This window comes from Theropithecus gelada, chromosome 17 (assembly GCF_003255815.1).
Source record: "Theropithecus gelada isolate Dixy chromosome 17, Tgel_1.0, whole genome shotgun sequence".
NCBI classification, from domain to species: Eukaryota; Metazoa; Chordata; class Mammalia; order Primates; family Cercopithecidae; genus Theropithecus; species Theropithecus gelada.
Genome location: NC_037685.1, coordinates 34341486 through 34368565, shown reverse-complemented (window position 1 = coordinate 34368565; position 27080 = coordinate 34341486). Strand labels below are relative to the sequence as shown.

Here is a 27080-nt window from a genome sequence, read left to right as displayed (position 1 = left end):
TGAAATTCTTTATTTTTATTTTAGGGTAAAATGGTGCAGAAGGGGACTTACACTGAGTTCCTAAAATCTGGTATAGATTTTGGCTCCCTTTTGAAGAAGGACAACGAGGAAAGCGAACAACTTCCAGTTCCAGGAACTCCCACACTGAGGAATCGCACCTTCTCAGAGTCTTCGGTTTGGTCTCAACAATCTTCTAGACCCTCCTTGAAAGATGGTGCTGTGGAGACCCAAGATGTGAGTTTACCTCCTGTTACAACACGGCCTGGTTTTGTTGACTGCTAGTGGCCTTATGGATCTTTAGTCTCCTCTGTTTGAAGCATCATCTTTTGTCCCAAAGTAGATTCTGTGGTTTCAAGGCCCTATTTCATGATATTGGTAGATTAAAACAGAACCAAGGCAAACAACTGTGGTTGGAGTAATCCTTTGCGTGTAGGCTGGGGAATGTCATGGAGATGAGTAGCAGGTGTGTGTACTGGTGCAAGTCCCAAGCTGTGTGTGACTCACGCTAATATTACAATTCTTGAATTTACTGTAGTGAAGTCCTACTTAGTCTGGTGGCCCCCGACTTCTCTTTGCATCCAGAGGCATAATTTGAAGACCGCCTTAGAGAAAGTCTTGCTGTGGGCCACATGAAGTTAGCCACTTTTCCTATATGTTGGAATGTTCTGACGCTGCACGTGGCTGATGGAGGTATTTTGCCCTGTTGTCAGATGGTTTATGTTAGGCTAGAAGTAGCACGTGCAAAGACCCAACAGTTTCTGACACACAGCAGCCCATCTTCCTTCTTTACCTTTCAAGGGTAGGAGCTGCATCTTACTCATCTTGGTATTCCCGGTGGCCAACATAGAGCTGCTCAGTACATCCTCAGAGTATGTGAATCTCATGCCTTCTAAGTCCTCCAGGCAGAAATGTACCAGAGCTCACTTAAAAACATAGATATTCCTTGCCACACTAACCCTCACTATCCACATCCAGGAGCCTGAAGGATTCTTGCAGATATTCAGATTAGGCCCTCACATGCCAAATTCTCAGGAGTCAATTTCTGAAACTCAGGAACCAAACAGATTAGGATCATATGCTATCCCTTGCTTCCCAAACTCTGGTTACTCAGACTCACTGCTTGAACCCAGTTACTGTATTGAGCTCATATTTTGACCTTCTGCTCTTTTATGCTTCCATATTGAGTGATGCAGTTGAGAGTTCCATATCTTTCTGTACATGATTTTGGAACAAGTTTCTGTATGTATACTTGAATTTGGATGTGCTTGGTAAGTGCTGGACATTCTGATGTCATCCTGCCAGCAAGCCATGCCACAGTGTACAAATGATATTTCCTTACCTCTAGTAGAACCCTGAAAGTGGGATGGCTGAGTCCAGGGATTAGTGCATGTAGCTGGGTGTGGTGGCTCATGCCTGTCATCCCAGCACTTTGGGAGGCTGAGGCAAGAGGATCACCTGAGGTCAGGAGTTCCAGACCAGCCTGGCCAACATGGTGAAAACCTGTCTCCACTAAAAAATACAAAAATTAGCCAGGCGTGGTAGCAGGCATCTGTAATCCCAGCTACTCAGGAGGCTGAGGCAGGAGAATCGCTTGAACCTAGCTAGGAGGCAGAGGTTGCAGTGAGCCAAGATCGCTCCACTACACTCCAACCTGGGCAACAGTAGCGAAACTTCGTCTCAAAAAATATTAAATAAATAAAAAGTAAGTGCATGTATAGTTTGGCTGGATATTTCCACACCCTTCTCCACAGGAGATGGATCATTTTGGACTTCTGCCTGTTTCCCCACAGCTTTGTCAACAGAGTGCATTGTCATCTTTGGGAACAGTTTTGTATACGATTTTGTCTCTTACCACCCTTTCCTTTGCAGACGGAGAATGTCCCAGTTACACTCTCAGACGAGAACCGTTCTGAAGGAAAAGTTGGTTTTCAGGCCTATAAGAATTACTTCAGAGCTGGTGCTCACTGGATTGTCATCATTTTCCTTATTCTCCTAAACACTGCAGCTCAGGTAAATAATGACATTTGTTTTGTGCCCTCAAAATGATATTTACAGTACCTATGTTTATGCTATTTTGACTGCATCTTGCAGTTCACTTGGGATCTGAATTGAAATGTGCTGTCTTTGGGGAACAAAGTGAGGGCTGCCTAGTGGTGTCCCATTACAAAGACCTTCTGCGGAAAAAAAAGGGGTATCTTTCAATGATTTTAAAATGGAACATGCGTTTTCTTGAGTTCTTGATATCTGGGAGTTTGGGCTCAGCGCAGACCTGAGCTGGAAGAACTATGCAAGTTCTCTGAGCTTTTTATTCTTTCTATTTTTTTTTTTTTTTTTTTTGAGACAGAGTTTTGCACTGTTGCCCAGGTTGGAGTGCAGTAGCGCAATCTGCAACCTCCGCCTCCCGGGTTTAAGCAGTTCTCCTGTCTCAGCCTCCGGAGTAGCTGGGACTACAGGCACATGTGCCAACCATGCCCGACTAGGCTCATTTTTGTATTTTTAGTAGACCTAGGGTTTCATTATGTTGGCCAGGCTGGTCTTGAACTCCTGGCCTTAAGTTGATCCACCTGCCTCAGCCTCCCAAAGTGCTGGGGTTGCAAGCATGAGCCACCACGCACGGCTTTGAGGGCTTTCTTTCGATTGTCCATGTTAGCGATTGAGAGTTTTGAGTTGGTAAGTCATGCCCAAGTTTGATTTTTGTCTTTGTTGTTTCTCACCTCCTAGGTTGCCTATGTTCTTCAAGATTGGTGGCTTTCGTACTGGTAAGTTATTTCTGACGTATGAAATAGTCAAACATCAATAAGAAGACTCGCTTTTCCGTAGAGTTAGGGGGAGATATTTGTTGATCTTTCTCTTCTAATCCTCACTTAGTTTACCCGAAGAAAAGTTAGAGTGCTTGCTGGTGGAGTGAAACCTGTGGTGGTCTCCACCCATGTCTGATCCGTGGCATCATGTTCACAGACAGTTTCGGGAACTGAAAGTTGTGATTTAAATTGAATTTTTATGAGGTAGATACACACAGGACTATATGAGCTGAGAATCGTTTTCCAGCATAAAGCATTTCTCTCAAATTGTGGTTCATTTTTTAAAAAAAGGTATTTCTCTAAATTCCATATATAGCTTAATTTTTTTTTCTCCCCATGTTCCACAGGGCAAACCAACAAAGTACGCTAAATGTCACTGTAAATGGAGGAGGAAATGTAACCAAGAAGCTAGATCTTAACTGGTACTTAGGAATTTATTCAGGTAAAGTTGAATCATTTGGTCTATTATATGAGAGGCTGAGGTGCTTACAATGAGCCTGTGTGAGTAACTAGGGCTTCCAGGAGTAATTCAGTAATGTCTTAACAGATTAGGAGTCTCAGTCGAATTTACTCTGTGAATTAATTAGAATAATTATTTTAAAAATCTACTAGAAGAAAGAGGTTGAATGAAGACTCTTAATTTGCTCTGTACTGGATTTTGAAAGTTAAACCAGGATTGAGCATTCAGAAAATCAGCCACTGGAAATATGTGGCTATTGTCTATTCTAATAGGTTGCTTTAGCTAAATCTTATATCATTATACGGATGGGCAGGGGGATTAGAAACGGATCCCCACCCTGTGGTTCGGATTGTTCCAATTCTGTCTAAATAAACCCTGGCTTTTATTGAACTTGGATGAAATCCTCTGGCAGCAAGGCCCCCAAAATAAAAGCATTATTCCCTCCCAGGTATGCAAAGCTCCCTTCAGCATTGCTCATCTCCTGGGCTTCACTAATTACTTAAGAGGGAAGCTGAGCAGGGAAGAATCCAGTGTCTGGGAATTAGGACGCCTTCTATTTCTTACCTTGAGATCACAATGTTATCGCGTCCCCAACTGTGTGATTAATTTAACATTTGGCTTGCCAAACTAATATTAACGCCGCACTCTGTTTTCACAAGAGTGCTTAAAATGTATGTAGCATTACATACTGTTTAAAGGAAATCCTCATCTAAAATTTTAAATATTTCCACAGGAAATGCTCCTACAAGCTTTCCTCAGAGATAGAGTGAGTTATCTTTGGAAGAACCTACTCAGTGAAATTTGGTGTTTATTTCATCTATCGCTTGCTAAGAAATCTGAATCCGTTAGGTGTTTACCTTCCAAATTGACGGACTATGTGAAAACTAAGGGAAGAAGGAAATCGGTTCTATTATGTTTGTGTAGGATGACAGGCTAAGGATAATGCCTGTTGATGGAGTTAGGAATTTGAGCTGCTTTCAGAGGTTAAATAACAGTGACATGTCATCTGAAAGGGAAATATTTGTTATAGAAGTTACCCCCACTGTATTGAGCATTGTGAGTTAAGAGATGTAGGAAAGCTCTTTTAATTTCTATGTGAATAATGGATCCTCATTTATGTCTTAATAAAATGTATGATTTATTTTATTCATTTAAAAATGTCTTGTGTCTATGTAAAACACTTAGTGGGGGATTAGTTGCTTATTTAGATTAATTATCTTATGTTAAAATATAATATGTGTTTTCTTGCAATTCAATTATTCAAGAGGTTTTCCACATGCAACTTAATATGGTATTTTTAAATTCTTTAAAGCTACTTGGGCATTTTCTACAAGGAAAAGGTAAATCATTTCTCCTATTCCGTGTTAATATCACATGTTGGTATCAAAACATACCACCTTTTTTAGATTATGGGATATAATGTAAATAATAAGATTTGGAATATGGAGAAGATCAACTACGTTTCATGATTATCTATCTTACTTCTGAGTTTTTAATAGAACTTGCAATTGAATTAGGAGAGCCTAGAATGAAATTGTATTGTACACCTGATTTTTCTTTTCTGTGCAGTTTCCATTCAGTGAGAGAAAAATAAACTGTTTTAATCCTTCTTTGTCAATGTATTTTGTAAATACGTTATACTTTTGTAGAATCCAGATGCTTTATGGAATAAATTAAGTAACATCTTTATAAACTACCTGACTTGCTTTAGCAACTGTTGAAGAAAATGCAGAGATATGCTGTGTTCTCTAAGTGATATTTCTTTATTTCAGGTTTAACTGTAGCTACCGTTCTTTTTGGCATAGCAAGATCTCTATTGGTATTCTACGTCCTTGTTAATTCTTCACAAACTTTGCACAACAAAATGTTTGAGTCAATTCTGAAAGCTCCGGTATTATTCTTTGATAGAAATCCAATAGGTAAGTCTGACACCAAGTTTCTCAGTAAGTATGTCTTATTAACAACACATTTAGGATCTGATTACATTTCCGTCTTTGAAAATGGAAGGGATGCTTGGAAGAAAATCACTATGCATGTTGATTCATTTTCTACAAGAAGCTTCGCTGCTATTTGTCTCCTACTAGAGAAAAGCTGAATATTGGTGGGGGGGGCGGGGCATACAATCTTTTATTCCAATTTGTATGTGTGTGGAAAAATAAATGAATGTTGACTCTGCAGAATGCTCTAGGAATCCATTTGCTGTGAGGCAAGTGAAGCATCCTGCATTCCCTGTAAACATGTTTAAATGTAGTAGTTGCTAAAACACTGGCTGTGTTTACATAGTGTTAGGTTATGCCATTTTTCGGAGGGGTCTTTGTAATCAGGAATGCTCTGATGTGAGACGGGCTGTGTATTTCTTTCTTTCACTGGGAAACCCATTCATTTCTGGAACCACAGGGTTTTTGTACATACCCTGACTGTGAGGTTTCCCTGAAAGACAATACGTGGTTAGTTAAAAGCCAAGATTGGTAAAATGTAAACTCCCCTTCAAGAACAGTTTCTAACTCTGTGGTTTTAGAGTAGACTTTTGGTTCTATAATAGAGACTTTGTTGAACCTGCCATGTAGATCTTCAGTAGCCCGTTTCCTAGCTATACCCAAGTATACCCAGTAGTTTCCAAGTGGTTGATGCCTCTGCACTATGGGCTTCTTACCTGTCTTGCTTCTGAGGCTAGCCTTCCTAACCCGGGTTCCTAGGGAGAGTTAGTTGTGCCTATACGTCCCCACCCTGGTCAGTTGAGTGGACTCGTGGGGAGGCCTGAGTGACATTGTGCAAATGACGGCTACCCTCATAGAAGCAGGGAGGAGGCCTGGAGAGAACACAGACATAGCTTTGGCTTGGCCATTGACTAGCTTTGTGACCAAGGCCAGAGCACATAGGTGCTGTTACACAGGCAAATCTCCAAGCAGATGCTGTAGTTCAAAGTGTGGACTCAAACTAACTGCCTGGGTTCAGTCCTGGTGCTGGTTACTAATTGTTATAGCTGGTTATAGTTACATTTATATTCATATCCTAGTTACTGAATTTTTCTGTGTCACAGTTTTCTTATCTGTAAAATGGGGATACTATTCATACCCACCAAATTGAAATCTTATGAGAATTAAGCATGTTAATACATTCCTAGTACATGAAACTGGGTGTAGCTACATGGTCAGTGCCTAACAAATGTTAGTGGCAGTGAAGTCATGTATCTCTGAATTGAATCACCTTCACTGTGGGATGGAAATTACTCCTACCCTCTCTGTTTTACATGATTTTCGTGAAGATTAAGGAAGCCTATTCTAGAAAGCATCTCGTGTAGATTTATTTAACAAAACTTTTCAGTCCAAGCACGGTGCAATGTGCAAGGATTTGTAAACTGCAGAGACCACACAAATATCGGTCTGATTTCAGCTGTTATTAGAAAGTCATTGGAGGACCTCTGCACTCTTACAGCTGTAACGTCGCGCCACTTTGCCAGTTAATTTGAAACTACAGTCATAACGTTTGGAGCATTAAGTGGGACTGCATTTCTGTTATCACAGGCCTCGGAATGTTCATGACTACCATTAACCAGCCTCTCCATGTTCGAGACCTGTGGGCTTCTCCTCATGCTGATTTATTTATTATTCAGGGATTTGGAACCCAGTCTAAATCTTGGAGGTCACTAATCTTACGGCAGCACATGAGTGTTTATCTTGCTTCCTCCTCCTATATCTATTAGCATGACTTTATTCCTTCAACAAAATAGAAGCCCAAATAAGTACCCTGAAGAGAAGCCTACTTTGTCCAGAACGTTTAGAGGTCATGAATTATTTACTTTTTTTAGTGGTAGATGTTGAAAAAATTATATTTAAAGATTAAAAGATTTTTAATGGTAGAATTAAAATTTTCATTTAGGTGAAATTTTTGTACTTTTTACAATGGTGAAGGATACACAAATTCTGTGAATTATGCCTCAGAATTCACATTACTGATTGTATGTGCTTCGATGGTTATATATATGTATAGAATTTATTTAGAGATAAGGTCTCATTCTGTTGACTAGGCTGGAGTACAGTGGTGTGATCACAGCTCACTGTAGCCTTGATCTCCTGGGCTCAAGCGATCCTCCTGCCTCAGCCTCCCAAATAGTTGGGACCACAGGCCTCTGCCACCATGCCCAGCTAATTATTAAAATTTATTTTATTATATTTTGAAGAGGTGGGATCTCACTGTGTTGCCCAGGCTGGTCTCGAACTCCTGTGCTCAAGGGATCTTCCTGCCTCAGCCTCCTCAAGTGCTGGAATTACAGGCATGAGCCACTGGACCCAGCCAGCTTTATAATACAAATAAAAATTCCCCTCTAGGATAGTGAGGCAGGCATGCTCCATTTTTCAGTACTCTTAAATATACATGTTAAATGTGTATAAGTATCTGGCATGATGTTGTGCCCCCTAAATTGCAGAGTATTCTTTGAGTAGGGTAGAAAGACTGGGAAGCGTGTCTGAATACTTAGTTATTAAAAGCAAGCTCTTAGAAGAGCCCTGGGGAAGTTTCCTATGAGCTCAGCATCCTGATATTCTCCCAGATTGTAGAAAATTTAGGAAACAGGGAGGACCTCTGCTGGCATATAGTTTCCAGTAAGCTCACCCTGGGATGGCGAGTGGCACAGAAACTCCAGGTGACTCACACCAGGGGTCTGGCTAGATGTCCCTCGTATCCCCATCTCCAGTGCCCTTGGGCTGGAATATTCTCAGTGCCTGATCTGCAGCACAGAAATGTCTTCTCCATTATTTTATGGCCACTCCCACCCCAGATATGCCATCCCCCTCATCATGCTTCTGCCCAGATCCTCATCCGTGTGGTTAATGAATGGGCGACCCTTGCTGCTGACTGCCCCACTGTGGTCCCAAGTTCACTTATTTGGATTTAGGGAGAAGAGGAAGGTAAACCTGGAAGGTTTGTGTTTCTTCTCAACAGTGAAGTTTCTGTTTCTTTTCTCTCCTTTTTTTTTTTTTTTTTTGATTCAGAGTCTCACTCTGTCGTCCAGGCTGGAGTGCAGTGGCGCGATCTCGGCTCACTGCAAACTCTGCCTCCTGGGTTCACGCCATTCTCCTGCCTCAGCCTCCCGAGTAGCTGGGACTACAGGTGCCCGCTACCACGCCCGGCTAATTTTTTGTACTTTTTTAGTAGAGATGGGGTTTCACCTGTTAGCCAGGATGGTCTTGATCTCCTGACCCTGTGATCTGGCCGCCTCGGCCTCCCAAAGTGCCGGGATTACAGTCGTGAGCCACCGTGCCTGACCTGAAGTTTCTGTTTCTAAGAAGGCCATGCTTCTCCAACATGCAAGACATTAAGTTCCTCTCCATTTCGAACCCATCTGTGGTTGCATGAAATTCGTCTTTGTTTATATAATACAATACCTTTTTATCTACTGGTCTTTCATTAACCTGATAAATCTTAAGTTAGCAGGATAAAATGTGAGGCAAACCAATGTGCTGCCTTAGAATGACAAGAGACAGTTCTCTTTCTTTTCTCTTTTCTTTTCTTTCTTTTCTTCTCTTTCTCTTTCTTTCTTTCTTTCTTTCTCTTTCTTTCTCTTTCTTTTTCTTTCTCTCTCTCTCTTTCTTTCCTTCCCTCCCTCCCTCCTTTCCTCCCTCCCTCCCTCCTTCCCTGCCTCCCTCCCTCCCTGCCTCCCTCCCTTCCTTCCTTCCTTCCTTCCTTCCTTCCTTCCTTCCTTCCTTCCTTCCTTCCTTCCTTCCTTCCTTCCTTCCTTCTTTGTCCTTCCTTTCTTTCATTTCCTTCCTTCCTTCCTTCCTTTTCCTTCCTTCCTTCCTTCCTTTTCTTTTTTTGAGACAGAGTCTTTTGCTCTGTTGCCCAGTCTGGAGTGCAGTGGCATGATCTCGGCTCACTGCAATGTCCACCTCTTGGGTTCAAGCAATTCTCATGCCTCAATCTCCTGAGTAGTTGGTATTACAGATGTCTGCCACCACACCCAGCTAATTTTTTTTTTTTTTTTTTTTTTTTTTTGGTATTTTTAGTAGAGACAGGGTTTTACCTCCTACTGGTACTGAGATAGCAATTTTCCCCAGAAGCCAAGTACTGACTAGCAATGCAGAGCTGGGTCTGAGGGGCAAACGTGCTCTGTCTGCTGTTGGGAGGGGGCTAGACCCACAGCAAGAACAGACACACATTCATCCAGGGTGCCCACCAGTGGACAAATGGTGGGTGGGTGGGTGTGTGTGTGTGTGTGTGTGTGTGTGGTACAGTCTCACTCTGTTGCCCAGGCTGGAGTGCAGTGGCATGATCTCAGCTCACAGCAACCTGTGGCTCCCAGTTTCAAGTGATTCTCCTGCCTCAGCCTCCCGAGTAGCTGGGATTACATTATCCACCATCACACCTGGCTAATTTTTGTATTTTTAGTAGAGATGGGGTTTCACCATGTTGACCAAGCTGATCTCGAACTCCTGACCTCAGGTGATCCACCCATCTTGGCCTCCTCCTAAAGTGCTGGGATTACAGGCGTGAGCCACTGCGCCCGGCCAAGAGCCAGTTTTCCTTTCTCGTCTTTTTATCCTTCTCTCACCCATTGTTAGTTTTTATTCTTTCCTCCTTTGAGGTAGGTTGGTAATGGGATCGCATGTGTCTGTTAAGAAACCTCACATTTTCAGCTGCCCCTGGACACCTCCTGCATATTTTGATTATGACCTGAGTTGAACAGAGCATTTGCAGACATTTTCTGATGCTGTTCGCTGCGTCTACCTCTTCCTAGTCAGTTTTTTTGTGTGTCTTAGCCCTGTTTCCGTTCTGTTCCAATCATAATAAATGGGTAACGCAAATCCTAAGTCAAGAGTAAGTCTTCAGAAACTAAGAGATGATTTTTATTTGAAATGTAAATCCTGTTTTCCTGGCGTGGGCAGAATTAATTTTGCTTTTGATATCCAGCACAAGAGGGCAGCATGGTCTGCAGTATTTCAGTGACATAATGTAAGAGCACCTCGTGGCAAAACCTGGTTTTTAATTTAAAGCTTTCTTGGAAATTCTATTTTTATAGCTTGGGTCTTTGTATTTTGATACGTGTTAATATGGAATTTAAAAAGTAATTTTGTGGTGTCTTATGTTTGAAACATGAAAGTCTTGGTGGAAGATGTTTTTCTGATGTTGTCTTGGAATACCTAGCTTTTCAAACAGGGTTTTTTGGATTTCCTAATTACACCTTCTTGACTAGTAACTGGAATAGGCAGACGCTGACATCTTGACTGGTTGGATGCATTTTAATTCCTGAAGCATACATTATGATTTGCTTGTATGATGTTTCTGTTTTCTTTGTATGCATGAGTTTGCAGAGAAAGATAGCTACACAGTTAGTTTCTTTAGTTTTTTTCCATGCCAACAGAGTTAGCAGAGACATTTTATTCTTATTAGGTCTCTACAGTTTCACTCCTTGTTTTGGAGAAAAGATGAGCGGTTTGTTGTCCTGTTTTCTCATGCCTAATTATGGTGACGTGACATTTAGCTAAGTACACTGACTCTAATGGATGCCAGATAAATATTTGTTTACTTGCTTTCAATTTGTTAATTTGGCTTTAAGAACCCGAGAACTGGTGTCGGTAGAAGTGTTTGTTTACTCTCTCAGGGAAGTATAAAGTTAATATTGGGTTACAGCCAGTATGTGTCACACAACTGGTTTTTCTCCAGTGTGTGCGCGGGGAGTATGTGCGTGTATGTATATTTATGTTCATTGATGCCTTCAACAGTGTAACAACAAAAAAACCAGATTCATATCGTTCTTTTTTCTTTATAGATTAAGGTAAATGAGAGCTAAAACACTACAAAAAAGAAAAAAGAAACATTGACTTTTTCCCATGTTTCTTTTTTTTTAATGCAGTGGAAGGTGCTTGTGGTCACTGAGGTATGGAATGTGAATGCTAGTACTAGATTTTAAGACAGGCATATTCTCCTATGTTCCTGAATCAAAAATCTAGGGTTGCCCCAGTGGTTAAGATTCCCAGCTTTTGGCCAGGTGTGGTGATGCGTGCTTGTAGTCCCAGCAGCTCGGGAGGCTGAGTCAGGAGGATCACTTGAGTCTGGGAGGTCAAGACTGCAGTGAGCTGTGATTGCGCCACTGCACTCCAACCTGTCTCCAAAAAAAAAAAAAAGATTCCTAGCCTGACTGAATGGCAAGTTAGGCTCTGTAGATGATTTCACAAATACAAACTATCCTGCTTTTGGATGGGCATCCTACAGGGATTGAGGGGAGGAGGGTGGTAGTGCTTTGAACTATTGTTCTGTTTCTGAAACCTGGAAAGGGACTCTGGAATCCACTGCAAGTTGCTAAATAATTCGTGGAGAACTGAAAAGTGAGCTGAGAGCAGCCTCCATGGTGAGGTTTTTATATGATCAGGAAGACTGTCTTGTGATACTTTATAAAATCTAATGTCCATATCCTGCTTCCTTGCCAGAAAAAAAGAGTCATCAATAGAGAAGAAACATAATTGTAGGGATACCTATTTATCTGTTTATTCAGTTCAAATGACCACTGGAGTTGGTGCTAAATGTGCATTTTTAACAAGTATAATATTTCAGCACTGTCAAAATTACCTCTACAATAATAGGCCTGTTAAATTATAGCTCTATAAGCTAGGGGGTAAGATGGCTCTGCCCAGCACACATTAATCTGTGCCTGTTCACACAAGTGATTCTGCTGAGCAGGTAGCATGTTTAAACAAGAAATACTGGTCCTAAAACCTCTGATTTATGGTAGGTGTTGTTTTGACATGGCACCATTCAGACAATTTACAAGGCAAGGCTTCGTGCTAAAATATTTCCTCAGTGTCATCATTCGTCACCAGTATAAATATTCAGGAGTGATGCGGGAAAATTGGTAATATGCCCATTGATGCCAAATCACTCGCTATGTTTCCTTTCAAGTGAGATCTGTTGTGGATATGGTTAAAAGAAGCTACGATTTTTCTTCCTTGAGAGCAGATGAGCTGTAAGAAATTGAGAATAACAACCATCCTGACAGCTTTCATGTACTCATCTTGCCTATATTGCTTTTAATTCTGGCTTAAGTCCTGCGGGCTTCCCCTGCCACCCCCTTGCCTGATGCATATTGTAAAGAACATATTTATATGTACATTAGTTAGTTTAAGAGGCTTTTTGTGTTCAAAGGAAGAAGTTAGTCATCACCAGAAAAGCTTTGTTGCAAAACAAAAACACACATTTCCCCTTTCATTTTTTCTTGTTAATAATAACAAATGCTAGTGACTATAAAGGGAATAACACAAAAGATTGCATCAATCATAATGATTCTCAATAGCCACATAAATATTGTTTTTTCAGCTTTGAATGAAACAGCTAAGAGTTTGAAGTAGGTGTGGTAATTAAATCCTGTCGGGTTGTCACAAATTAAAAATAATGTTTTTTCACATAACAATGGTTATATGTACTTAAACTCTTATCGGGGTGATACGAAGTCATATTTTATGGGAGTTGCTCATTTACTGCTAATAGTATCATAAAAGCCTTTGTTAGGAGTTTAAATAATTACATAGTTACATATATTTGATTGCTATTGTTATTTTGTCAGCAATCTGCATGTAAGCGATTACTGTAGCACTTATCTACAGCTGGTAAATATTGCACCATTTTGGCATACATTTTTAATCTACTAGAATGTTCTGATTCATGTTTTTTCTCCATAATAAATCATACATGGAAATACTGACAACTTAGTAACAGAGAAAGCACTGTGTTTGTGGTTGTCCAATAAAATGTTAAAAAGATAAAAAATTAGGGAAGCGTGTGCTTTGTTCAAAGTGATAATCATGTAATATTTCAGGAAATTATAAGATGATGTTTTACTTAATTGTATTAAATTGTTTTCCTATAGTGTATATAATGTGATACCTGCATGTATTTGTATACGCCTGTATCTCTCTGTCTCTTTCTCTTGATATATGTAAGTTCTCCACTTCAGTCTAATGGCCATGGCTATGGTTTTAATGCCCCCCATTAACTGATTTGATACGTGTTGTCTTTATCTTTACCTTCAGCTAACTTGGAACCAGCTAACTTGGAACTCAGGGCTTTGTAGCATATCCCAAAATCTGCTGTTAATGTGTGCTTAGTAATTTGGCATTAGCCTATGGGATGTGTGACTGATAGTAGTAATTCAAGTGTCGTCATTTAAAACTGTCCCCCCACTGTTAGATCAACAGTTAGCTCTCTGTGACATTATTGTCAGAAAAGAAAGTATCTTCATGACTTAGTTCTTAGCTGTTGTATAACCATTTCTAGAGAAAATAGAACACTGTTTCTGGAATAACCTAGTAATATTCCATTAGCCACTTGCAGTGGCCGATTTCAACATGAATAAATATTGATGAGTATATTACGGAGAGCCTAATATGTACAAAGCATAGTTTTTGGACACTGAGTGGAAGTTGTTGGGATTTGCTAGCTGGAAACGCTGTTTTGTTTTACTGTAAGGCCAACTGCTTCCCCTCAAAGATTTGACTTTGGAGTTCTCATGAGAACTCTGGTTTTCATTTATAACTGGAGTTTTAATTTGAGAGTTTTCCATTTGTAACTGGAGTTTAATTTGAGTTTTATATGAGAACTGATTTTCATTTATAATTGGAATTTTCATATTCCATTATTTTATTCCTGCCCCCTTTATTATAAATATGATTATTTATATTGCCGTGAAGACACTGGAAAAAAAATTAGAATATTTACAACATTGGGGTTGTGACATTTTGTTTTCCATAAAGTTTAAAACTTTTTTGCTTTTATCAAGTTTTTGATAGTATTTATGAAAATGATAGTTACATTCTAATTTAGGTAATTTTGTATTTACCGCCCTTGTCTTGTGTTAGCCTTGTTTTCCCCTGTCTTCTTGGAGCTTATCGGTTGTTTCCTTGCTAAATCCCCTGAACCCAGGATTGGATACACTGTATCTGATTAGTAAATATTTGTTGGCTGGACAGAACAAGAAATAGTTCCAAGAGTGCATTTGCATCTCTTTAAGCAACACCCATAAAGAACAATGGGACTTTACAGTGTTGAAATAAAGTTAGAGTGTTTTTTTGTCTTACAGCTGGTACTTATATTAAATTTAACTCTTGCCTCCAATTTTCTTTTTCAAAAGTACAGTTTGTAATAGATTACTTGTGGTGGACTTTGTTTCTGATACATGATGGCCTGAAGAGAAAACCATACATTGGTTCTTTGGAAGCTGTGATTTGTGGAACTAGACCAAGTTCTCCTGTTGTTTCCCAGTCAAAGAAATGCAACTGTCAAACACTTAATAAATTTCTTTGGGGTTTAGTTGTGTGTTGAAGGTGACTTTTAACACTCTGTGGGTTAAATGTCTGGTACTGTATAGTTTTATTTCATAAACTACATGCCCTTAAGAAGTAAAGAGAGGAATTAATCCATTTAAAATCATCAGTAGACATTTAAAATCTGTTCTTGCACAAGGAGTTGATGTGTTGAGATGCCCCAATTCTGCTAGGATCATAGTTTGTGGGAACTAACTCAGTCACTTCTGTTAGCCTCAGGGTTCTAATAGGTAAAAAGAGGCTTTTTCATTCATCAAGCATTTATTGGTCTTCTACTCATTGTCACCTGTGGTCCCAAACATTGGAACAAAAGTACCTGTTTTCAAGGGACTTGCAAACTTAAATAGTTGCAGACAGTTTTCTTTTTCTTCTTCCTCCTCCTCCTCTTCTCCTTCTTCTCCTTCTCCTCCTTCTTCTCCTTCTTCCTTCTTCCTCCTCTTCTTCCTCTTCTTCCTCCTTTCTTCTTTCTTTCTTTCTTTCTTTCTTTCTTTCTTTCTTTCTTTCTTTCTTTCTTTCTTTCTTTTCTTCTTCTTCTTCCTCTTCCTCTTCTTCTTCCTCTTCTTCTTCCTCTTCTTCTTCCTCTTCTTCTTCCTCTTCCTCTTCCTCTTCTTCTGATTCTTCTTCTTTTTTCTTTTTTCTTGAGACAGAGGCTTGGTCTGTTGCCTCAGCTGGAGTGCAGTGGTGTGATCTCAGTTCACTGCAACCTCTGCCCACTGGGCTCAAACAGTTCTCTTGCCTCAGCCTCCCAAGTAGCTGGGACTACAGGCATGTGCCACCACACTTGGCTAATTTTGTATTTTTAGTACGGAGTTTCACCATGCTGGCCAGGCTGGTATCGAACTCCTGACGTCAAGTGATCTGCCTTCAGCCTCCCAAAGTGCTGGGACAGGTACGAGCCACCACACTAGACCAACAATGGATTATTTCTAAAAACCATCCTGTGTAAGAATCTATGATCTCATATCAAAAATATGCATATTAAAATTAATGCAGCTGCCAAATGGAAGTCTAGATACTCTTCTAGGTACACAGAAGACACACGAGCATAGCTCCATCGGATATGTCTTCTTCATAATTCATTGGCCTTGATTTTATAAAATTTCCAAAAACAGTTCTTTCGGCACTTCAAAACCAATTGTGTTCAAAATGACATCATACCAGTGGGAGTAGCAGAGGTGTTCAGGAAACAAAATAAATGATTATTTATTTCAGATCATAATCTCTAAGCTTATAGTAGACTCACAATTTCTAGCCAGACTCTTGACTGGGCCTAGAGGCTTTTCTGAGCCACTGGGGAAGATCTAAGTGCTACAGTTCAGCTCAGGAAAGTGTGTTGGAGAAAGGGGAGGGACCGCCAATGTTGCCCTTTACAAGTACCAGCACACGCTTTGGGCTTTAAGAAGTATTGATAGGAGAAAACATAAGTAATGATGTTTTCCCTGTAAGTAATGTTATCATGAAATCAACTATGATCCACTGAGTGTTCTCATTCTTGGTCACCAGGATTAATATTTGAGAAATTTCTTGCTCATTTAAATAGAAGCTCTTTCATATCTCAAATAAAGACTCGACAAGCTTCAAAGTACATTTTGAGGCCCTGGCAGTGGGGAAGGGAGAGGGAGGGGGAGGAAAAAACAAGTACATTTTGAGAGGAAGTTTATTAAAAACAAGTTCTCTGTTCTGGAAACATTTTCCTTTCATGTCTTGTTTGCATTTGCATTTTAATAGATTATATCGCATGGGCAAATGTTCCAACCTCTTGAACACCTGGAAAGCCTGTCTTAGACTTGTTCTGGTGTTTAGAAATCTTTAGGCAGACAGTGTTCCAAATACAATCATGCTCGCCAGGCATGGTGGCTCATGTCGTATAATCCCAGCTTGGGAGGCTCAGGCAGGAGGATCGCTTGAGGCCAGGAGTTTGAAAGCAGCTTGGACAATAGCAAGACCCCATCTGTAAAAAACAAAGTAGCTGTGCACAGTGGCGTGTGCCTGTAGTACCAGCTCCTCATGAGACTGAGGTGGGAGGATTGCTCAAGCCCAAATGTTTGAAGCTGCAGTGAGCTATGATTACTGTATTGCCCCCCAAGCCTAGGAGTCAGCATGAGACCCTGTCTCTGAAACTGTGCAGCACCATCTGAGAAAACAGTATATCTCCCCTGGTTGATCTTCAGCCTGATAGTAGCTAATCAGACTTCTCTCTGAACTTCAAGTAGAAGCTTATAGAAATGTTCTTTTGCTTCAGTGACTGGTCTCATTCCTCACTCTGATAGAAGCACATAATAGAAGAGTTCAGAGATTTCGAGGGTGGTAGGAAAAAATAGTGTACCCAGTTCTTTCTGTGTTCCGCACAATGATACTGGAACAGGGAATATAGTTGAAGTAGATTTACCCTTAAATATATTTTCTCCACATATAATTCCACATACCTTGATCAGCATTGGTGCTTTGAGGCATAGAATCATGGATCATTTTTCTTCATTACCTTTAAATATTTAAAAGTAGAGTAGGAAGGAAATGGTTGCTTTTTTTAAAGTAGTCATTATTTTTAATTTTTTTTCCTCCTGTTGGTGTCAGAATGGCCTGGGCACATAAAATTTATTTCCTTTGGGGGAACTATAAATTTGTTCTTCTTCTCTTTTTGGAGAACAAAATGGTAGTAACATCTTACAATTATCCCATGCGAATATAAATCTTCTCTATATACTCCCTATTACTTAGCATGAAAATGAAGAGGGAGTCAAGTATAGTTTAATAAGTTCTACCAATGAACTGTATTGTAGACAGAAGTATTTCTTATTGGTGCCAAGTTGGAAAAGTTAGTCTTGACGTGGTCCTGTAAATGAAAGGAAAATCAACACATACATTTCAGGATGATGAGTGATCAGTGTTACTAGAAAAGTGTTCTTCTTTCACTTTAAGATTAAATAAATAGTTGTTGACACAAATAGCCAGAGTAATAAAAGGGAACACCTGTGTAATCCAGCCATCAGCAGTTTTATCGTACAATCAGATAAGCTGCTGTTTGTTAAGGAATTGTCAAGTCTTTAGAGCCGATGAATAGGTTTAGCTCATACGTTAGAGAATTTTAAAAACTGAACAGAAGAAGCTTTAGTTTCCCTTGATGCCAAATGTTCTAACCACTCTCATCTCCTTTCACACATGAGAAGCTGTAGGAGTTTAAAGCTTAATTGACCTAGCCTTCAGGTATGTCTTCTTCCATTAGTTACTGCTCTACTGAAGTAGCTAAATGTTCTAGATGAGATTAGGGTTTGAAATTTTATATGGCAAAATAGGTACCTCATCATTTTTGGATAAACATTGGGTATTTTTTTCTAATACAGCTCATCTTTTCTCTCCCTTTAATTCTCATGTCCACTTTTCATTTGATGTTAAATGAGAGAGAACTTTGGTTGTCATTTAAGAACCTCTTGAGCAAAACAGTTATCTTAAGAAGCATTGATATGGGGTGTGTGTGTGTATGACAGGGGTAGGGGAGAGGGTGAGAGAGACTTTTTAGTTAGATTGTCCCACCACAATAAGAATTATATTATTGGATTCTTTTAATAACATGTGAAATTTAAAATTTGAAAATTAATCAGCAAATAAAATGTCCTTTGACTTCACCCACAGCAAATGGAAGGACTTTTCTTTATTTTCTAATAGGGGATTTAAACCACCATATGATTTGGGATCCATGGTACCCTTTTGGTAAAAAGCCTGACTTTGGAATCAGCCTGCCCAAATGTGAATCTCAGTTCTACCTTGACGACTTACTTAACCTCTTTCTGCTTCAACTTATTTATAGCATGGCGATGATGTTAACAGTACAATTCTTTTTTTGTGTGAGTGAAAATTAAGAGAATCAATATATGAAAAGAATTTGATATGGTACCTAGCAGCTAAAAATTGATTTTTTTGACTATTTAATTGTTGTGATGAAATTTTAGTAGTTTTCAAAAATGCACAAATTCCAAATCTGCTAGTTTTGATAAAATAATGGGATTTTGGAAAGGGTGTCTGTGTTTTCCTGGGTGCAAAGAAAAATAGATAAATGACCAAGACTAACAAGCCACAAAAGAAAATCAATAGAGTATTTTTTTGTTTGTTTGCATGTTTTCTTTTTGGTTGTGTTTTCAATGGGGCTTAGCTTCATTCCAGAGTTAATTTTAAATTTAATTTGGTTTTACAATGAGAGCTCAATTTTGCATGTAAGTACCAAACATCTGGTTTACTTTTTGTTTGAAAACGATACAGCTGAAGTTTAGTACAGAAGTCTATTGTGTAATTAAGGAAAGACAGTTTGAAATTTTGTAAAATAAGTTCTATTTAAATGGAATATTGGAATTATTCCAGAGAAGTGGATATACTTCTTAGGAGTAGGAGAAACTTACATTATTTTTTTTAAATGCTATAACTGGTCCAAATGTATAAATTCTATGTATTCACCTTTTTCAAAAAGCATGAAAAATGACAAATTTCACAAGCGAAAGTTAAAGTTGACCTGAGGCAGTTTTAGATTGTTGAGCCTTCAAATTTTATTCATGGGATGTTTCTTGAGACAGTCTGTGGTTTGTTCACTCCAGTTAATTCTGGGCAGTCTTTCTACATTTCTATCAGATGGACATTCTGATACTTTAAAACTTCCTCTTGCGCAAAATACGTTTAAAGCAACCTGGGAAGAAAATGAGATTTCTGGTTAGTTCTTATAAACTATAAATTATGTTTTTAAGACATTTAAGGGAATAATAAACCAAACACAGCAGATCACTCCTGTTACTGCACAATTATCATCAATAAACTAACAATTAAAATGCCATAAAGTACTGACTGGATATCATACTAGCATTGTGATATATAAAAAAATGGAATTCGGGGTGGAGAGACCTAAATGAAGACGGGACACCTACTAATTTTCCACCCGCCTGCCAGGTAGTTGTGTCTTCAGGCAGAGACACCCAACTAGTCCGGGGTCTTAGAATTCAACCTCAGTAATGGCAGAAAGGCCCTCAGCTCAGAACTGCGACGATTCTCTCATTCTGTGCAACTCTTTTAGAGGTAATTTGATAAGAGCTTAAGAAAGTCAAAAATAGGTTGTTTGTAAGATGTCAGAGGATTTTTGTAATAGTTTTGCCCCACCCTTGAATGTTTTAGAGGTCTGTTGGAGGACGGAAGTTTTGGTTTCTGGCAGTTACATTCTAGTTCTCTACCAAATTGAGGATCAGCCAGAGGTACGATACATTTGGAATCTTTCCCCGTGTCTTATAATTTTATAGCAACATTATAAATTTATTTGACAACTTAAGCATATAAAACTTCTGTCACTTCCGTCGTTTTGTTTCATCTGCAGTAGCAACAAAGCAACAAGAAATCTGTTGCAGGCTCTCTGCCTCTGAGCATCCACACAGTAGATCCACCCTCTTCTTTGCCTTCTTGCCCAATACTCTTGTTATTGTCCCTATCGGTTTTTATGTGGCAACCGCAGAGATGTGATGCCTGTAATTGAAAATTAAATGATTGCCATAAATCATTAATCAGACTGCAGATTATAACAGCATTTATTAAGCATCTCAGTAGGCCAGCAGTGTGCTGGGAATTTTGCATAAGGTAACCAACCGATTACTGTCTTCTGAATTCTGTCTGGGTATTTTCCTGTTTCTTTCTTCCAACTTTTATTTTTGGTTCAGAGGGTACATATGCAGGTTTGTTACATGAGTAGATTACATGTGGCCGGGGGGTTTGGTGTAGGGATTATTTTGTCACCCAGGTAATGAGCGTAATACCTGATAGGTAATTTTTTGATCCTTGCCCTCCTCCTACCATGAAGTAGGTCCCAGAATCTGTTGTTGTTTCCTTTTTTTTTTTTTTGTTTTTTTTTGTTTGTTTTTGAGACGGAGTCTTGCTTTGTCACTCAGGCTGGAGGGCAGTGGCACAATCTCAGCTCACTGCAACTTCCGCCTCTGGGGTGTAAGCAATTCTCCTGCCTCAGCCTCCCTAGTAGCTGGGATTACAAGTGCATATCACCATGCCTAGCTGGTTTTTGTATTTTTAGTAGATGTGGGGTTTCACCATGTTGGCTAGGCTGGTCTCAAACTCCTGACCTCAGGTGATCCTCCCGCCTTGGCCTTCCAAAGTACTGGGATTACAGCTGTGAGCCACTGTGCCCGGCCTGTTGTTTCCTTCACAGAGTCCACATGTATTCAGTGTTTAGCTCTTGTTTATAAGTGAGAACATGCGATATTTGGTTTTCTGTTTCTGTGTTAATTTGCTTGGGATAATGGCTTCCAGCTCCATCCATGTTGCTGCAAAGGGCATAATTTTGTTCTTTTCTATGGCTGTGTAGTATTCCATGGTATGTATGTACCACATTTTCTTTATCCAGGCCACCATTGGTGGGCACCTAAGTTGACTCCTTGTATTTGCTGTTGTGAAGAGTCCTATGATAAACACACAAGTGCATGTGTCTCTTTTTTTGATATGGGGTCTCACTCTGTTGCCCAGTGCAGTGGCAAGATCTCAGCTCACTGTAGCCTCTACCTCCTGGGTCAAGTGATTCTCCCAGTTTAGCTTTCCAAGTATCTGGGACTACAGGCGTGTGGTACCTAATTTTTTTTTTTTTTTTTAAGGTAAAGATGGGGTTTTACCATGTTACCCAGACAGGCTGGTTTTGAACTCCTGGGCTCAACTGATCAGCCCATCTCAGCCTCCCAAAGTGTTGTGATCATAGGCATAAGCCACTGTGTCCAGCCATGCGTGTCTTTGTGGTAGAATGATTTATTTTCCTTTGGGTATATACCCAGTAGTGGATTGCTAGGTTGGATGGTAGTTTTGTTTTAAGTTCTTTGAGAAATCTCCAAATTGCTTTCCACAATGTCTGAACTAATTTCCATTTCCTCCAACAGTGTATACGTGCTCCCTTTTCTCTGCAACCTCACCAGCATCTGTTATTTTTTGACTTTTTAATAATAGCTGTTCTGACTGGTGTGAGATGATATCTCATTGTGGTTTTGATTTGCATTTCTCTGATATTTAGTGATGTTGAGCGTTTTTTCATATGCTTGGTGACTGTGTGCGTGTCTTCTTTTGAGAAGCATCTGTTTTTGTCCTTTGCCCAATTTTTTTAATGGACTTGTTTGTTTTTTCCTTGTAAACTTAAGTTCCTTATAGATTCTGTTCTTTTTGCTTAGGATTGTTGTGGCTCTTTGGACTCTATTTTTTGATTCCATATGAATTTCAATATAGTTTTTTCTAGTTCTGTGAAAAATGGCTTTGGCAGGTTGATAGGAAGAGCATTGAATCTGTAAATTGCTCTGGGCAGTGTGGCCATTTTGGCAATATTGATTCTTCCTATCCATGAGCATGGAATATATTTCCATTTGTTTGTGTAGTCTGATTTTTTTCAGTCACGTTTTGTAATGCTTGATGTAGAGATCTTTTACGTCCTTGGTTAGCTGTGTTCCTAAATATTTTATTTTTTTGTAGCCGTGGTATTCTTGATTTGGCTGTCGGCTTGGATGTTAGTGGTGTATAGAAATGCTACTGATTTTATGCATTGATTTTTGTATCCTGTAACTTTGCTGAAGTTGTTTATCAGATCTGGGAGCTGTTGGGCAGAGAATATGGGGTTTTCCAGATATAGAATCATGTTGTCTACGAAGAGAGGTAGTTTGACTTCCTTTTTCCTATTTGGTTGCCTTTTCTTTCTTTCTCTTGCTTGATTGTTCTGGCAAGGACTTCCAGTATTATGTTGAACAGGAGTGGTGAGAGTAGGCCTCCTTGTCTTACCGGTTATCAAGGAGAATGCTTCCAGCCATTGTCCCTGGGCATTTTCTAAAGTTATGTCACCCATTCCTATATAATATTTTATGTTATCATCACGCTTCAGCCCCTCAGGTAAGGGTTAAGTTATGTTTAGTGTAGTAATTCCTTTCCAATTAATGTGGATATCTTATTAATCGTATTTTTAAAAATTTGACAAATTTACGTGACCTGGAAAATCCATCACATATAACAGGTGTCACAATGTGTATGTAATGAATGCATTTATCTGTCTGAATGTGTGTGTGTGTGTGTGTGTAATGTTGATATGAGAATTCTAATTTGAGTTACATGTGTGAAACTGAGAAGTATTTTAACCTCTATCTTCTTCACCTTCTGAAATGTTTACTCAGCTTTTACATAAACTTGCTTTTGTCAATTTTCAGAAGGATTTAGCATTTGAAAATGAGTTAGTCCCACAATGGGAGAAAAAAGTTTTTACTGTGTAGTCAAGGTTTCTGCTTCTGTAAACTACATGATCACTTTTGCCTGTTATCATGGGCCTACGTTTTCTAGACTTCTAGCAGTACATTGGCATGACTTTCTAAATCAAGTTTTTATAATTTTTTAACTGGTCATGTGTTAGGAGAGCATTAGGTCTGAAATTTATAGTGTTTGGTATCATAGGAGATACTGTGGAATGGTGATATCATAGCTATTCCTTGGCATTTGTGTCCTACATGGGAGTGGAAATAATTCTGTCTTTGGTATGAACACTTTTTCCTTTTTTAGCTCTCCAAAGTGACAATGGAGAACTTTTTATTTATATTTTAATAAAAAGGAGAGAAAGAGGGAAAGGAGACAGAGAATAAACTCTCAAATCCTACCAAATTAGAAGTCCTTTTAACTATTTCAAGATGTCTTTGGTAAATTTCATAAATTTTAAATTTAATTATAAATGTATCTAGAACATTTCATGTAGGCTATTTTGGAAATGCAGTTGAACTTTTAATAGGACTAATCATTGTTAGACTTTGAATGACAGAATAGTGTGGTCAGAAGGGGAATCTCAGAGGTTCCTGTTAGAAGAACCACAGCCAAGTGCCTTTCAAGCTCATGGGAATCCCATCCAGCTGTTCTCTAGGCCTGAAGAAATGTGGGAAACGGAAAGATTGAGTGAATTCTCTTGGTGGTCTACTCAGGAGAAACCATTTTAGTAATGTTGATGGTTCAGTGTCAAACCTGGCATGGACTCAGAGCTTATGAGCCAAGAGTCACACATGTACCAATCCAGGTGAGACCCCAGTTGAAAAATTTATTTTCCTTGTTTTATTTATATATCTAGGCTTTTTAGTACATGGCCCACTTTTTAGCTACTTGCCCTCCTCCACCCATAAATTATGGTGATAAGAAAGAGATTCTTCTCTCATCCATTTTATTCCTTGTTTCTTCTTCTTCTTATTATATTATTTTGGCAGTAAATTTAGAGATTTGCTTTCTTTCTTGTTTGTCTGCTGTAGAAGTCAAACAGTATTTGAAAATTTGCATAAAATAGTGTTTCATAAATCTTATAATTTAGTCTTCACAAGGCTTGATATTTTATAGTGAGACACTAATTTTTACTCATACCCTTTTCACAAGTAGTATGACGATAAGATCTAATCCTAATTCTAGTCATCTGTTTGTTCTTTGTTCTAAAACTTAGGTGTATACCTTAGATATCACTATTTCTTTTTTTTCTGGTTTACTCATCATCTTTTATTAATTTTTTTTAGATTTTTTATTTCCATAGGCTATTGGGGAGCAGGTGGTGTTTGGTTACATACGTTCTGTAGTGGTGATTTGTGAGATTTGGGTGCACCCATCACCCAAGCAGTATGCACTGCACCATATTTGTAGTCTTTTACCCTTCACCCGCTTTCCAACCTTTCCTCTCAAGTCAAAGTCCATTGTGTCATTCTTATGCCTTTGCATCCTCATAGCTTAGCTCCTGCTTATGAGTGAGAACATACGATGTTTGGTTTTCCATTCCTGAGTTAATTTTGCTTATGATAATAGTCTCCAATCTCATCCAGGTCACTGCAAATGCCATTAATTCATTCTTTTTTATGGCTGAGTAGTATTCTGTCATATCTGTTTTCCACGGTTTCTTTATCCACTCGTTGACTGATGGACATTTGGGTTGGTTCCACATTTTTGAAATTGTAAATTGTGCTGCTATAAACATGCATGTGCAAGTATCTTTTTCGTGTTATGACTTCCTCTGAGTAGATACCCAGTAGTGGGATTGCAGGATCAAATGGTAGTTCTACTTTTAGTTATGTATGGAATCTCCACACTGTCTTCCATAGTGGTTGTACTAGTTTACATTCCCACCAGCAAAGATATCACTATTTCTTTTGCTTCTGGGAAAACCGATTTCCAGTTTCCTTTATGTATTGATTGTCCTCTGAAAAAGATAGAGCTGGGCACTGTGGTGCACACCTGTAGTCCCAGCCACTCAGGAGACTGGTTCAGGAGGATCCCTTGAGCCCAGGAGTTTGAGGCCAGCCTGGTCAGCATAGCAAGACCCCGTCTCTTACAAAAGAGTCAATACACAGAAATAGGTTTACTGAATAACACGGCCATTTCCTGTTGAGGGAGCAACTGACTCCTTGGATGATTGGATTAGCTTCTCTTTTCTTGGCTGAAAGTAGAATAACTATGGTATTTTTACCATTTCCCCTCAGTCTCACTTCTAAGGTTCTTTTCAAAAATGGCTAAGATATGTTAAGGTTTATTAAAAACTTCATTGATACCCCGCCGCCCCCACCTTGTGTAAGGTGCACTTTAGTCAGAGAGGTTACATGTGGAGCTTTATACTTATGGTACATTCTTTGTTCTCTGCTTTTATACTGCACCTCAGAGGATTCTTAAATTCTTTGACTTTTGAACCTTTTTGTTTTCCTTGCTGAGTTTGAGGACAAATTTTGGGCCAAAACACATGGATGATAAATAATGCATTTAGACAAAAAGAGAAACAAAGTGAAACTCAGTGAAAAGTAAATCGACCTAAACAGTCTAAGAATATTTAACGTTTTGATTACATCTCATGACATTTGATATCTTGACCCCTTCAGCTTGTGCTGGCTGTTGTCTTTGCCTCTGACTTGTAATATCAGTGGATTAAAGCTCTTTTACTCCTTTCTGGTGAAACTATTTGCAATTTCAGATTTGTAACTAGTAGATCTGTTCAGCTGTAAGGAAACCTTTCAGTGATGAGCAACACGACTTTTCATCTGAGGGATGCAGAGTCCATGACTGCCCGAGAGATTGGGATCCTGTAGTGATTTTATTTCATTATGAGCCTCCACCAGTATTATTTAATGCAACCAAGTTTTGAATGCTGGTGAGAACACAGTTAAGGTCATGGTCTGAAAGGACTTTGATGTCCTGCAGAAGCCTGATTTTCCCATAATAGGCATGAAAAGCTTGTGCAGTATAGCTCTTAGGAGATGAATATTTGTTCCTGTAGGTTACAATAGCAGACATAATCTGTGAGTGATGGAAAATGTCGAACAGAATATGGATTTGGAGGAAAAAGGGGAAGAACTAGTATGAAAAAATTAGCCATGGAAATCCATAAATACTAGGCCAAGAATATAACTGCAAATGTGTTAGCTGGGTTTTACCAAGAATGACTGACAGATGCTATGGCAGATCCTGCAAGTAAAGAATTTCTGATGTTTTCTTTTTTTTTCTTTAAAGTTCAACTAAACGATTTCCTTATAGATTTGAAGCTCTTTTCTCCGTATACAGAAATTTCTCCTCTCTCCTTAGTTCCCAGATTTTTATGCCAAGAGAATGCATAAAAGGCAATTACTCTGTTGATATCTTTTTAACTATCTGTAAAGATATCCATATTGATTCTTAGGGCCACTACCCTGGTACAATCTTTGGTGGCTTGAATTAATAAGATGGTTTGCTGTCCATTTTATTTGTGTCTGGAGAAAACTTTAGGTTTTAATGCACTTGCAAATTCCTTGGGCAATCTGTAGCCTGTTTGGCTGTCTTTGTTGCCTTTCCTTTAGATGCTATGCAAAGTCCATGAAGTGCTCTTCTCGCTAAGGAATACAAAGACTGGGGATAGTCCCCCTAGAGCCCCGTAGGTGTACCAGTTACAGTGGGTGGTGGGAGTGCCCTGGGCTAGCACTGATGCTTCAGGTTTTCAGTGGTTGACATCATGAGTGAGGAGACTTTTGGAAGAAGCAGAACTGAAGGTAAGACTGAGTAAGTGGATCTGTCCAAGAGTAGGGAGAGATGAGGCATGGAGATGGTCAAGGCCACACACGGAATCTGACTTTGGCAGTAGATCCTAGACCAGATCAGAACAAGAACTAGAGATCAGGAGGTCAGCATGGAATGAGTGGGAAGCCTTCCATCTGCATGGTTGCCAGCTTCATGCCAAGGGGTGTCCTGGCAATTATGGAAGCACACATTGGTATAGGTTTGATTAACTACCCAGACTTTTAGCATTGGAGTTTGTTTTTTGTTTTGTTTTGTTTTGTTTTTTCCCTCCAGGACAGCTGTCAATTTGGGGAGATATACAGGTATGAATTGCATGGGAAAGCACCATTGAATATGACTCTGGGATGGTTAAATATCTTGAAGCTGCAAAGAAGGAACATAGAGCAAAGAACAAGATGAATTCTCATCTTATGATTTAAATTGCATTTAAACAATGTCCGTAGACCCTGCCTTCCTGGAGGCAGTGGC

At 39.2% G+C, this 27080-nt stretch overlaps 1 protein-coding gene across 7 annotated transcripts in view; it reads left to right on the top strand.

Moving 5' to 3' along the window:
* ABCC4 (ATP binding cassette subfamily C member 4) overlaps positions 1-27080 on the top strand; it is a 294345-nt gene that overhangs the window by 142449 nt on the left and 124816 nt on the right. For 6 of the 7 annotated variants that reach the window (XM_025364533.1, XM_025364535.1, XM_025364538.1 and 3 more), the window contains 5 exons: positions 25-234; positions 1870-2010; positions 2722-2759; positions 3149-3243; positions 5034-5180. In XM_025364533.1, coding sequence (XP_025220318.1) covers positions 25-234; positions 1870-2010; positions 2722-2759; positions 3149-3243; positions 5034-5180 — 631 coding nt within the window. The remainder of the gene's footprint in view (positions 1-24; positions 235-1869; positions 2011-2721; positions 2760-3148; positions 3244-5033; positions 5181-27080) is intronic. The other variant, XM_025364534.1, reaches the window with a different exon arrangement.